At 35.3% G+C, this 13908-nt stretch overlaps 3 protein-coding genes across 9 annotated transcripts; 1 reads left to right on the top strand and 2 right to left on the bottom strand.

Moving 5' to 3' along the window:
* Window positions 1–192: 192 nt before the first annotated feature.
* Window positions 193–4644, top strand: LOC18010691 (ubiquitin carboxyl-terminal hydrolase 6). Of its 2 annotated transcripts, none has more exons than XM_024150409.1 (17): window positions 193–311; window positions 633–778; window positions 866–901; window positions 998–1105; window positions 1434–1534; window positions 1638–1764; window positions 1901–1960; window positions 2043–2161; window positions 2601–2709; window positions 2874–2962; window positions 3146–3215; window positions 3304–3384; window positions 3462–3554; window positions 3636–3684; window positions 4024–4143; window positions 4233–4307; window positions 4420–4644. In XM_024150409.1, exons 1-17 carry the CDS (start codon window positions 302–304, stop codon window positions 4473–4475), a joined length of 1449 nt encoding a protein of 482 aa, XP_024006177.1. In that variant the 5' UTR covers window positions 193–301; the 3' UTR covers window positions 4476–4644. The 2 variants fall into 2 exon arrangements, with proteins under 2 accessions (XP_024006177.1, XP_024006178.1); XM_024150410.1 differs by having other exon boundaries at window positions 2601–2679.
* Window positions 4645–5278: 634 nt separating this feature from the next.
* On the bottom strand, window positions 5279–6431 carry LOC18010374 (dof zinc finger protein DOF1.7). The gene has a single exon (XM_006392946.2). It carries the CDS (start codon window positions 6110–6112, stop codon window positions 5549–5551), a length of 564 nt encoding a protein of 187 aa, XP_006393008.1. The 5' UTR covers window positions 6113–6431; the 3' UTR covers window positions 5279–5548.
* Window positions 6432–9189: 2758 nt separating this feature from the next.
* Window positions 9190–13621, bottom strand: LOC18010672 (serine/threonine protein phosphatase 2A 55 kDa regulatory subunit B alpha isoform). 6 transcript variants are annotated; one of them, XM_024150389.1, is made up of 14 exons: window positions 13238–13621; window positions 12803–12924; window positions 12613–12708; window positions 12410–12529; window positions 11939–12094; window positions 11482–11579; window positions 11129–11247; window positions 10864–10987; window positions 10535–10658; window positions 10357–10425; window positions 10179–10270; window positions 9997–10074; window positions 9837–9904; window positions 9190–9741 (listed from the first exon to the last, which is right to left on the bottom strand). In XM_024150389.1, the coding sequence occupies exons 1-14, from the start codon at window positions 13347–13349 to the stop codon at window positions 9605–9607; spliced, it is 1515 nt and encodes a 504-aa protein (XP_024006157.1). In that variant the 5' UTR covers window positions 13350–13621; the 3' UTR covers window positions 9190–9604. The 6 variants fall into 6 exon arrangements, with proteins under 6 accessions (XP_024006157.1, XP_024006158.1, XP_024006159.1 ...); XM_024150390.1 differs by having other exon boundaries at window positions 11482–11573; window positions 11936–12094; XM_024150391.1 differs by having other exon boundaries at window positions 11482–11573; window positions 13238–13620.
* Window positions 13622–13908: the final 287 nt, after the last annotated feature.

The raw sequence follows: 13908 nt of genomic DNA on the forward strand, positions 1-13908 counted from the left end.
AATAGAATGGGATGCCTACATAAATAAAAACTCGTTTTACTTACACAAACATTTTAACCGGTTTGGGCCACCGAGATGGTCTCGACCGATTTTTAGACGGACAAATCCGACCCGAATGTTTATAAACCCGACCCGTTTCATCCGGGCGGTACCACCAAAAAGGAAGAGACGATGACATATTTCAAAGAACCATCGAACTTCGTGGAACCCAAAAAAAAAAAAAGCTCGAGAAGAAGAAGGAACAAAATTAGCTTCGTTACCGTCTCTCCAAGCAAGAAGACTCTCAGTTCTCACGGCAAAGATGCTCACAGGTTACTTCTCTTTCGATTTCTTCGATTAGAAAATGCTTAAATCGATGTATTTCTGTTCCTCGTCCTCTTTTTTCCTACTTCGAATTCGTTCCTGTCGGTGGGATGTTGATATAGGCTATTCTGCGATTGGAAATTTCGTAATCCGGAATCGGATCTTGTTTTTCCTCTCCGTTGTAGGAAGGATAGTGATTAGGTTTTTCGTTTTTGCCTGAGATTAACGAGAGTTGATATTGTAGTTTGTGTCAATGGATGGTTAGATTTGTCCAGAGTGTTGACTGTTGTAAACCTAATTATATGGTGATTTGATTGTTGATTTTACAGTAAGCGTCAAGTGGCAAAAGAAAGTGTTTGAAGGTATCGAGATTGATGTTACTCTGCCTCCTTATGTTTTCAAGGCTCAGTTGTATGATTTGACTGGAGTACCACCGGAGCGGCAAAAGATCATGGTCAAAGGTGGACTCCTAAAGGTAATTTTTGGTTTCTAGGTTACTTTGTTTCACCAGAGATGTTTATCCATGTTGATGACAATAGTCTATCTCTTTCGATTGACGCAGGATGATGCAGATTGGTCCGCTATTGGAGTGAAAGATGTAAAGCTCTTATCTGCATTCGTTGGCACTCTTTTTTTTTGCTCTTATTTGTTTCATTTTGAAATGATGCTTATTCATTTTCTTTGTTCATTCTAGGGTCAAAAACTGATGATGATGGGAACTGCAGATGAAATAGTGAAAGCTCCGGAAAAGGCCATTGTTTTTGCAGAGGATTTACCTGAAGAAGAGCAAGCCACTAACCTGGTAATTCTTTTTACTGCTGATTATAAGTGTGTGATATGAGCCTTGTGTATCCCCCTTATGGAATCAAATGACTAAGACTAGGGCTAGTAGCAGTTGTTATGCAGTATACTAAACAAGCATGCCTTATCACTGTGTTTCTTGGAGTTTGGTAGTTGCTACTAACTTAACAATGCACATGCATAGAGTTCAGATCAATAATAAATAAATAAACCCAACTTGTTCATAAGGCATTCTAATTTGTAAAAGTTGGGTGTCATGTTTTGTTTGTATAATTCTGAAAATTTGGGCATCCGTCCTATCACCTAACTAACATTACAATTGATTTCAGGGTTACAGTGCTGGCCTTGTCAACCTTGGCAACACGTGTTACATGAACTCTACGGTACAGTGCTTAAAATCTGTCCCGGAGTTGAAAGCTGCATTGTCCAAGTAAAGTTCATCTCTTACGCTTAACTGTTCTTAACAATAAAAACCGAGGGCACTGTCTTTGTTCAGTATCGTTATCTCAGAGAAAGAATTTCCTCTTAATTAGTTACTCACTTGCCGGACGGAGCAATGATGTCGACCAGACTTCTCACATGCTCACAGTTGCCACTCGTGAGCTATTTAGTGATCTTGACAAAAGTGTCAATGCTGTTTCGCCTTCGCAGTTCTGGATGGTTAGTATTCTGTGGTCTTGTATGGAAACTTCATCTCAAATTCCTTGTGCTAGTTCTCATTATAAGTGTCCATACATCATCATAAGATTTGGAAAATTCTAGTTCTTAGCTCATATCAACTTTGGTCTTGATGCAGGTATTACGAAAAAAATATCCTCAGTTTAGCCAGTTGCAGAATGGAATGCACATGCAGCAGGTTTGTTTCTCACTGCAAACTCGGTTGCATTAAGCCTGTGACCTTTCAGTTTGTAAACCCTTGCTATTAAAATGTCTGACAGGATGCCGAAGAATGTTGGACACAACTGTTATACACTCTTTCTCAGTCCCTAAAAGCACCAACTTCCAGCGAAGATTCTGATGCTGTAAAAGCTCTCTTTGGTGTCAATCTTCGGAGCAGGTATCCGTGCAAAATTCACTTCTCAGTGTCATATATGTCTTATTTATTTGTATAGATCATTCATACAATGCAAAAACTGTAAAAGGTCTTCATTCTCTAATTTAACCCATCAAACTCCTGCTCCTTACCCTGGGGTAAAGCACATCTGCTTGGTATCCTAGGAAAGGGAGATACTTGAAAATTCGTAGTTATAGCATTTCACTTACTCATTTTCTACCTCTTAAGGATTAAATTAGGTGTGCTTGAAAACTTTCCAGAGAATTTTGTGATACACACCCACCCACACATTTATTGAGGGTTTTCCTACTGGGAATATATGAAATTTTGGTTGAAGTGCTTGTTCATGTGATATTGACAATTGAAGATGTAAATACCTGAGTGGTTTTTATCACCTTGCTTAGTATATTCAGTCGTGTTAATATTGGTATCTGTGCTGTAGGTTGCATTGTCAAGAAAGTGGCGAAGAAAGCTCAGAGACAGAATCTGTATATTCTCTAAAATGTCATATATCACATGAGGTAAACCACTTGCATGAAGGATTAAAACATGTGAGTAATTTTAATAATTCCAATGTAGACTTGTCTCTGATTTTTATTCCTGCATGTTTCTCTAATATACTGCGTACATGGAAAAACGTTTGTTTGATATTCTGCTTATTATAATATCTTGTATTTGTCTGATGAACATCCCCAATCCTTCTCGTTTACTGCAGGGACTGAAAGGGGAACTTGAAAAAACTTCTCCTGCTCTGGGCCGTTCTGCGCTTTACCTGAAGGAGTCCCTTATAGATTCCTTGCCAAGGTGATCAGTCTCTGCTTATTGTTTGCGACATTATTGCACATCGCAGTTCTGTAATCCTTCTGTGGCATGCTTCATATCCAGCATGTACCAGGGAATTTAACTTCGTCAACTTCCTGACTTACAGCAACTTCTAATCCTTTTTCCTCTGACACGAAGTTTCTTTATCTTCTACTGATCTTGAAGGTACTTGACCGTTCAGTTTGTGCGATTCTTCTGGAAAAGGGAGACTAATCAGAAAGCAAAGATCCTCAGGGTACGTTTTTGTTTTTTGTTTTTATCATAACCCAAACTTCGGATGCCCAACATTATATGGTAACGTCTCCAACTTTTGATCTTTGAAGAAAGTGGATTATCCGCTGGAGTTGGATATTTATGACCTTTGTTCTGAGGATCTTCGGAAGAAACTGGAAGCTCCTCGTCAGGTTTGCACTGTCTATATGTGGTGAGCTCAATATATCTGAGCTGGTTAACCAAATCAACTGACAGCTGTGTGTTTCAGAAACTTAGAGATGAGGAAGGTAAAAAGCTTGGTCTGCAAACTAGTGCAAAGAGTAGCGCAAAGGACAGCGACGTTAAAATGACTGATGCAGAGGTACGATACATTTATTGTACCTATAAATCATATGTAAAGTACAATCATCTAAGAACATTTTTGCTCTGTATTTGTTTGCAGGCGTCATCACATGGAAGTGGAGAATCATCCACCGTTACCCCACAGGAAGGTACTGTTTCTATGACCCATATTGAACATTTTTCGGGCCTGTTTAAGAAAAAACATAATTGGGTTGTATGCTGTATTTTAAAAACTTTGGTAATAAGAAAATCTGCCAGAATCTTCCTGTTGTTAGCCATAGTCTTTGAGCTGGATATTCGAAATTAAAATTGAAATATAAATAACTGGAAAAATAGCTCTAATCAATGGTGATAATATTGAAGAAACCTTGATAATGATGTAATACTTGGATGATTGTTTGTCCATGTTCTCGTATCCAAGCAATCAAGAATCTTGTCAGATCTTAATGGTAAGGAATCTAATTCTGTTTCGTAATGGGACCTTACAGGTGCTTCTTCTGAGAAGGAAACTCACATGACCGGAATCTATGACCTGGTCTCTGTGCTGACCCACAAGGGCAGGAGTGCTGACTCTGGTCATTATGTTGCATGGGTGAAGCAAGAGAGTGGTTAGTTCCTTTTTCTCTAATAAACTTTACCTCTCCTATCACACGCAAACCATCTTCTCTATCATTCACAACAATTAACATATTTACAGGCAAATGGATTCAATATGATGATGACCACCCGAGCCTGCAACGTGAGGAAGACATCACAAAGCTATCCGGAGGAGGTAAAACCCGAAAGCTTTGATCTGCTTCTTTTTGACTCGCATAATGTGGTTCTCGCGTTTTTTATCTGATTCGTTTCCGTTTTCTTTCTGTGCTGAGTAAAAAAATTCACAGGTGATTGGCATATGGCGTACATCATTATGTACAAAGCCCGCTTCGTCTCTATGTAATCTCTCTCTCTCTTTTGTTGGTTTTTAGTTCATGAAACATTCAGATCGTCAAAAGCTTATTATAGACCACCTCAGAAATTTCAATTCTACAATGTCAAGAGACTTGGATTTTTTGTCATCATACTATAAAGACCGACAATTGTTTCAGTCTTACGACTTCTTTTCCCCATGGCACAATAGGTTTTCAAATCTACAAAATTCAGTAAATCTTTGTTTAGAGTGAAAAAATTTATGGTATTTTTACTGGTGAATAAAGATGTCAAAATACCATGTTTGTTAATTTTTTCATTACCTAATATGTACTGGCTAATAATATGAGACGAATATACTTCATATTCATGCACTGTAAATTGTGTAATTCTTGAAATACAATGACCAAAAGAGCTATGTGGTCCATAAAATTAAACCAGCCATCAGGATTATAAATAGAATCGCCCATCAGTGGAGTGGATGAGTCATTGAGATGATAGCTTTTACAATTATAGTTAAGCATTGTCAAAATCAAACTAAGCCCCAACATTTGATAACAACAACTCATCAGTCATCATTTCAAATCATTTTACCCAAAATAGAGCCTAAGAAGTGGACTATATTAGTTCTGATTTCTTAATAGTTAAGACTTATCCATCCACTTGGACCACATTTTTCATTTCTTTTGACTTTCGTTTACATGTTTGCTCGTTCACATTATCTTAGTAAAATTATGACTGAATTGACTATAAATAGATTTCTGATCCTAGCTAGAATTTGTACCATAGATGTAAACGCGGTGCTTTTTTTTCAAAGAAAACAAAATGTGTCAACTCTCATTTCAGTAATAATATTCTGTGAAACAAGAAAAAACAAAAATCGGATTCGTAAAAGTAAATTAACATACACTCGCTATTGTTCGCTCTATAATAATTCTATTCAAATATCATCATATAACATACACTCGCAAAATGAAAAGAAAAAAGTGAAATAAAAGATTATATCACTAAATGGACCGACATCGTTTGTTGTTATATTGACTACGCGTTAACTAAAAAAAACGACATCTATACCGATTAGACCAAATTACCCTTGAGATTCTTTCAATTCTTCTCGACTCTATTCATAGCAGTCCACGCGTCATCACTCCTCCGAAAACCCGAGACCGAACCCAAACCCGTACCCGGATACCAACGTGACCCGGAATCGTAATTAATCCCTCCAAGTCCCATCTGCATATTCGACGCCAAAAGCGAACTGAAATTCCCACCAATCGGATCTCCAACCGGTAACCCGTATAACATCCGGGTTGGATCAATTTCCTGACCCGAATTCCCTTTAATACCCTCTTCTTCTTGTTTCTGATCGGAAGCAGCGACTGTTTTGGTCTTCGACGACGAAGAAGAAGATGATCGTTTGCTGTTCTTGCGAGATCCGCCGCCGACGGGGATATTACGGAGGGAACCGCCTTTGGTCCAGTAACGACGGCAGTTTTTGCAAAAGTGACGGGGCTGTGATAGATTATAATTGTTGTAGTAACAGAATTTGGTGTTGGGTGAGTCACAGCGAGGGCACTTTAGCTGCTCTTGCTCCGGTTGCTGCTTCGCCGTCGTCGTCATCATCATCGCTTGCTGGTAATACGCTGCTGCTGACGTCATATCCTGCATTTTTTTTTTCACTCGGGAATAAAAACAAACGAAAATTCTGTTACTGTAAAATTTCCTCTGAATCGGAACCCGAAAACTTTTTTTTTTTGGTTTTTGGGGAAGATGAAGTATAAATTTGTTTCCTTTACGTGAAATCTGATTAGTGCAGAGAGCTTTTAAAAAGAGTAAAGATGGAATCTTTTGGTGGTGGCAAACTGCGAAATATGAATGGGGTATTGAGGAAGAGAGATAAAGAGTGGAGATATTTGGTGGAGTGAGTGAGAGAGAGAGAGAGATTGAAAGAGATGTTTCTTTGTATCACACAATGACAACTTCAACACTTTTTAGATTTATTCAAATCTCTTGTTTTTGCCTTTTGGGTTCTAGTGAAAGAGTTTTGTGTTGATCTAAAAATTCTAAGACTAATTTCTTGTTGACTTTTGTAGTTTAGTTTTAAATTGTTAACTAGATTTTAAGCCCGTGCATCTGCACGGGAATATTTTTATTGTTTAACGAATTTTGTAATATAATTTGTGTTTTTGAGTTTAGATATAATTATTTTTATAAATATATTTTTTAATAAGTGAAAATATTGATTTTTATGTTTAGATATATTTTTATAGTATTAAAATTAATTATGATTATAAAAATATAATTTTAACCTATCCGCTAATATTAATTCAAAATAAACTATTATAAAAACATAATTCTAACTTTTCCGTTCATATTACCGTATAATATAAATATTTGTTAAAAGTTTGAGATATATTAACAGTATTATTTAGCATTATAGTTTTCTAAAATTTAATCAATAAAGGGATTGTACAATTGGTTTTTCAAACAACATTATAGTGTATGCAATAATTTTTAATTTTTTATGTTTTTATTTTGTATGAAAAATATATTTTCGATATACATTTGTAATTCAAAATTAGTGATTTTAGTTACCAAAATATTTTTAACCCGGTTTTTATATATATTTTTAGTTCTATGAATTTTAAAAAATATATTTTTAATATTTAAATTATACATTTGAATTTTACATATTATTTTATTATTAATTTGTAAATAAATCATAATCGTAAATATATTATATAAGCAACATAAATATCATATCATTTACATCATTATAAATATTTTATATTTCAAATATGACCATTATTTTTCATATGTGAATTATTTTTTTTTTTCAAAAATTCTAGATATTTTTGATAAAAATGTTTAATAGTATAGAAATTATTTAAATTAGAACCTTTAAATCAAATCTAAATTAATATCTGATTTATTATTTTTAATCAAATCAAATTAAATCTAAATTACCTATATTTAAGAAACTCTAAAAATATTTAAATTAATAACTAATTTTCGAAATTAAATATAAATTATTTTTAAAATTATTTTTAAACACTTAAAAAAACATTAAGAGTGTTTAGAAGCAAGTACTAAATGTGCATCTGTTTTAATATAATAGATGGGCATAAAAAATGTCTTCACTTTTAAAATAATCGAGCTAAATTTAAGATTAATCCCTAAATATAGAAACGGCTGATGTTCTTGACATTTTTGTAATACAAACGTTTATAATTACCAATCAAAGTTAAATTTTTCAATAGAAAAATTCCAACTATTGTTTGCTTTTTTCTGAATTTTCATTTACTTGTCACGGATTTAAAAAAAATATCTATTTTAAAATATTAAAACATTGAAACATGTATTTATATTTTCTCTATGGACAATGGTAAATAATTTAGTGATGAAGATTTTTTTTTTTTTTTTGCTAAACAAGTGATAGAACTTTAAACTTTTTTTGCACAAACTCCTACTTGTTTTGAGTTTAACGGTTGACTGAATGGATAAATATAAATATAATCTCTTTTATGTTGTTTGCAAAACATTGGTTACGAACCAGTGAACTTTCTCCGAACTTTCCTACAATGCTTTCATTGACAAAATTCCACGCGTTGAACTTTATCATTGACTTGTTGACTTATCTAATATCTTAAAGAGTTTATTTACTTGATGTAATTTTTTGGGATATCGCGTTGAACCCAATCCGCCTGCATTAATTGGATATTATATTTTCTCATAAAAACTTAAAACCATATCTATTTTTATTTCCGTGTACGTCAAACGTGAATAGAGAATGTAACTTTCACAGTTACACACTTCCTCGATCCCACGAGAAAATTTAATACAGTAGTAAGGAATTAATTAGCAGCATAAAGAAAAAATTAAATTTAAAAATCAACGAAGGCAAATACACACAAAGTCAGACGATATGATAAATAAACAGATAGCGTGCTTAACAAGCAAAAATCTATAATGAAAAGGTGGAAGCATGATTAGACTTGGAACCCTACCTGGAACATCGAATCACCACCGTCACTTTCTATCGTGATACACTGAACCAGAGCCGCACAAGTGTCAAAACTAGTTTTTGATGATCTTTATCGTCGCGTTAAGCTGCCGTTATCGCTGACCGTTTGTATACTGATCCTGACGCACTTCTACGGCTACGATTTGCGGCTATCTAGGACGACAAATTATGGATGGTTCAGTTTAGTCTTAAGTAACCACAAAGACAACAGTAAAATGAGATTTGGTATGTGATTCGAATGGACTTTTTGAGAGTAGTCTTTGTCTATTAAGATTTTAGTTTTCAATATATGTAAAAGTTTACGATATATAACGATTTAATATTTTTATTCTGGATTTTTGCTAAAATAGCACACTTTTCTAGTCTATAAAAACGTTATACATTGTCTTTCGGGACATATTTTACCAGTCCTGAATTTCTTGTCTCACGCATGTTTATCAGTTATTCAATTTATGTTAAAATAACTATTCGTTCGTTTTGGACAAAAAAGAAATTTAATATCTGAGGATGGGTCAGATTTGGAACATATAGTTGAGAATTTGTAAAAACTGGTGAAAATTATCCAAAAGTTATCTGAAATATTTCGAATTTTTAAAATACTTGTCTCAATGTTAACCAATTGTTCAAGTTATATATTTTAACTTTGGAGGGGTTACTAGCGTTGCTTGTTGATATTACTAAAAGCCAAAATAAATAACTAAATAAGAGTAAACAAATTTGGTAACTGAAATGTATTATTTTAATAAGTCAAGAAAATAGAAACAAGTTTAACAAAAGAATCAATAAAACAATGATTACATAAGACCAGAAAAGATTGTAAAATCTAATCTATATCCAATCCAAAAGTCATATGAGATTAGCTTACTAAAATCACGATTTCTTCCAATCGGATTTTTTTCTTTTTTCTTTCTTGGCCTGTAAAAGTAGTTTCCAGGTGCACAAGTAAATTCTACACTTCAAAATAGAAATTTTGACTTTCACTGCTTGCCTTTTCCTTGCCATTTTCCCACAAGTCCAACACGATGATTACATAGCTTATGTGATCGATCGATGATGATGATGATGTATATAGCAATCTCCCATCAATCACCATGAGTCCAGAGCAAGGAAATGCGCCTTTTTTGCTGAATATCGTTTTAAGCATAGTACATGTACAAGCTATTTGCAGCGGCGCAAGCAATTGAGTTCTCGTTTGGATGCCAAGCAAGATGCAGCAACTTCGTTGTGTAATCAAGAGCATTGCTATTTCCATCGACTCCGGAACTCTCTGATCCTGTTTTTTACCATTTCAATAGTTACTAATTTTGATTGCCAGTTTCTTAGAAGGGTATATGGTTAAATGAGGAAAGGGGCGAGAAAAAGACTAACCTCTACTTACAACACGCGTTATACTGCTTAATGCTCTTGATGGTCTCGAGGGAATTGGGATATGTCTCCTATGATATAACCACAACAAGAATTCTTTAGCAACACTCCGGAAAAACAAAAGATCCAGCACACTAATTCTTAATCGCTTTACCAAGTTTACCTCGTTGGGTTTCTGCTTGCTTCTAAGGTTGCAGTCTCGGTACTTCCCGGGGAAACACCAAATACACGGAACAGATTGCTGGATAAAATATGAAAGCCAGAAGAATGATTATACAAGGAATCATAGTCATTTGAAATGCAAAAAAAAACATACTAAAAGATGATCTGCTTTCCAGGGCATACCTGTAAGAACCTGTAGCTGCTCGCAATCCATTGCCACTTATACAACACTCGAACTTGTCAAAGATGGAATCATTTTCATATAAATCACAGAGCTGAAAATGGCCACAGGAAAGGGAGTACCAATCAGCTATGCACAAACTTGTAAAGTGCAGCTCTCTCTATAGTAAAGGAAACTGACCTTCGGTTTCAAATATTCATGAACCTGAAAGGTTGCTACTGGACCTGAGTCCATGTTGATGTCCCATAACTGACATTCAAAACATAACCATGAGTTCAGTTTAGAAAAACTTGTTAACCAGCCACTGATAGCTTCAACGGCATATCAATTACTGCCAATGGAAACAGTAAGTATGGACCTTAAGTGTCATGTAGTCACGGCTAAGTAGATATCTTCCTTCTTTAGCAAATTTGATGTCTGAGACTGAAGCAATTATCTCAGTGAAGAACGATTTAGGACCTGCTGCCTCTGGTTCCTCAAACCTGCAGAAACAAGCAATGTTAGCCGTTGCTACTAGACACTTATCTCTTCTGCTGGTATGGATGTTTTTTTCCAAATAAAAAAACGAGAGACAAAACTTGGATGAAGTAGAGAACTAACTAGGATAATTATACAAGGTTATTAGATTGTCCTTCAAGTTATACCGGAGTATATAGAAGCAACAGAATTGCTAGTCTCAAGACTTACAATTTGGAATGTGAATCACATAAAGCTGATTGGCGGAGATCGATCAGGCGAATTGAACCTTTCGAACTGCTATAAGCTAACATATTGCAATGGGTAGGATGAAATTCTGCTGATGTGATAACCTCTGCAAGAACAAATGCGGTATAAGTTACGCAGGATATAACATCCAATTGCTACATATGGGTGCAATATACCTCAAAATAGACCACCATAACATGCAGCGAATAAACTGGACTGAAAGAACAGTAAACCACAGCTTACTTACCAGAGAGATCTTCCATTTTCGCAGGCTTGACATCAACAATATTGAAACTTTGATTGCTAATCTCCAGATTCCAAAGATTTATTCGCAAATCATCAGCAGAAATAAATGTTTCTCCGTCACTGATTTTAAGAAAAAAAAATATTTGGAAAAGAACATTAACAATGAAAGTATACATATCAAGCTAATATCAACGAGATGTCAGCTCGAATAGAAAGGCAAAAAAATGGATTGATTATACAGAAAGACCAATTCATCAGAGACTTATAGTGACATCATAGAATTTCTCACAGAGAAACAAGCAGTTGATAGTAAGAAGCAAGCAAGTCGAATTCCAAAATGGGTGAATAACCTACCTATTATTTGAGATCGAATTGATATGATAATCATGAGCATGAGAATATACTCTTCGACATCTAGCCACAGGGCTCGACTCATGGCTGGTTACCTGTATGTGACAAATGAACTATTAGTCTACAAATGAGCATTAATATTGCATGACTTAAGAATCAATTCCTAATCAGAGGTTGAGAAAGTCATGGAACGGGAAAATGCACAGAAGACTAATACTAAAAGCGCAAGTCAAACTGAATCATTTTCTGGGCGCATATATTACATGATACGCTCCATGTTATAATGGCTAAATTGGCCCAATTCAAAACCTTCACGTGAGTTTTAGAATCATCCAGAAAGTTGGTAAAAAAAGATTCGCCATATGATGCAGGTTTTACTTCAGTTCGTGCTGAATTAGAATGTTCAAAATATTTAGGAAGCCAGAAACAAAAAGAAAATATTTGTTCATGGTACAACTACCACTGGCAACCGCAGGGATGAGATGCCTCCTGGGATAAATGAGTTGTTCGCTTCAGGTACTCCTCCGTTCACCGAGGTTGCAATGGTTCCATTACCTACAGCTCTTGAAGGATCTGAATTTATATCACAAATTTTCTTGATCTTCTTGTCTTGGACCTGTTAAAACTCTCCCATAAGAAAAAAGAGGAAAGAATTACCTCTACATACTCATCACAACAGGTTATTGATAGAGAAAGATCCAAAGAAAAACCTTTAACTACATTAAGGATGCAGAACAATTTAGACACAATGAGGAACCCGACAAACAATGTCAATGCCCAGAGAGTTCAAAATATTGACCAGGAAAGTTTCAGCTTTGATCGTTGTACATCCTAAATATCCAGAAGCAAACAAAATGTAGTGTAGACCACAGTTCCTATAATGTAGTGTAGACCACAGTTCCTATCAAAACAAAATGGAGGAAATTTTCACCTTCCAAAACTTGATGGTTTTATCGTTTGTAGACAGGAGAAAAAGAGCGCCGTTCGCTGTTTGACACCATCTAATTTTGTTTATTTTCTCCTCTATCTCCAAACTCTTGAGGTAATCAAACTGTAGACAAGGTTCAAGTATGAGAAGACGGAAACAAGGTATAGCAGATGTTGTAATTAAGAAGACAGAGCAAAACCAAATACCTCAGGGTCATGACTCTGAAACTCTGTTTTATACCGAAACTCTGGGTGCCTCAGAGGATAATCAGTTTCTTCAAGATCCCTTCTGGCTCCACTGCTCTGTAATTGATACCATGCAACAACATCAAACCAAATCTCTCAAATTCCCTTTTTTTTTTTCAAAAAACGATTGCAAGGCAAAGGCAGGCCTTACATTTTTGGCATCGGTTCTCTCGAATAGAACAACCCGTCCTCCACGGTCCCCAGTAGCAAGATGATCGCCGGAATGATCAAATTCGATTGCTGAGATTATATCAACTGCAGAGGAAACACCAGCTACAGTTTTGAGAATTTCAACTAAAATTCAGAATAACATCCTCTCATAACAAAACAGCAGAATGAAATCTAGTCACGCAAGCTCAACTTCAAGCATACAAAATCCATTAAGCATAACAAATACAAACTTGACCAAAAACCAAAACTTTCTAATGACCCATCAAAGATGGGAAGAAAACGTAATATAATCGAACAATTCAATAACCCCCCAATAGATCTACATATCCAAATTAAAAAACCCTAATTCCAATTAGACAGATTAGATCGAATCGTAAGCTAAATCCGATGAAATCCAAGTCAACCGATGACTTACCTTCTTGAACTTCTTCACCAGCGCTTCGTTCACCGAAGACCTGAGAGAATCTCCAATCCAGAGGCAGAGATGGGTCTGCCGAAGCTGCGACGGCCTCATCGTCACCGTTCATTCCCTCTCTGTCTCTCTCCGATTCACACACACACACACAGACACTCTCCCTCGGAGATAAAATCGAATGGCTGATCCGACGATCAGAAAATAGCCGGATCAGGACCGCGCGAAATCACAGGTTTCCGATTTCGAATGAGACGAATTGAGCTCGCCGATTGGTTTCCTCACGGATGCAGAAAATCGATCAAAGGAGAGTATCAAATGATTCCCAGATTTCGACAAACAAATAAAATCACACACACAGTCCTCTCTCTCTCTCTCTCAACATATATTAAAATTATATCTTTAAAAAATGTAAATATTTGGTATTTTTATTTCCAAAGGTAATTTTTTGGTTTTATGGCTTTTTATGGAAGGAGTTTACATTGTTTTTAGATACTAGTTGTCAAAACTTAAATTTTAATGCATTGTATTCACATTTATTTCCTTACTTTCTACTTACTTACCATTCCCTGTAAATGACTAATGTGAGTATGTGACAACAAAATACAATTGTTTTTGTTTTGCTTTTTTTATTTAACAGTGTTGAAAACTAGTGGACGTAGATTTTTTTTCCT

This window comes from Eutrema salsugineum, unplaced genomic scaffold (genome assembly GCF_000478725.1).
Source record: "Eutrema salsugineum unplaced genomic scaffold, Eutsalg1_0 scaffold_7, whole genome shotgun sequence".
Taxonomy (NCBI): domain Eukaryota; kingdom Viridiplantae; phylum Streptophyta; class Magnoliopsida; order Brassicales; family Brassicaceae; genus Eutrema; species Eutrema salsugineum.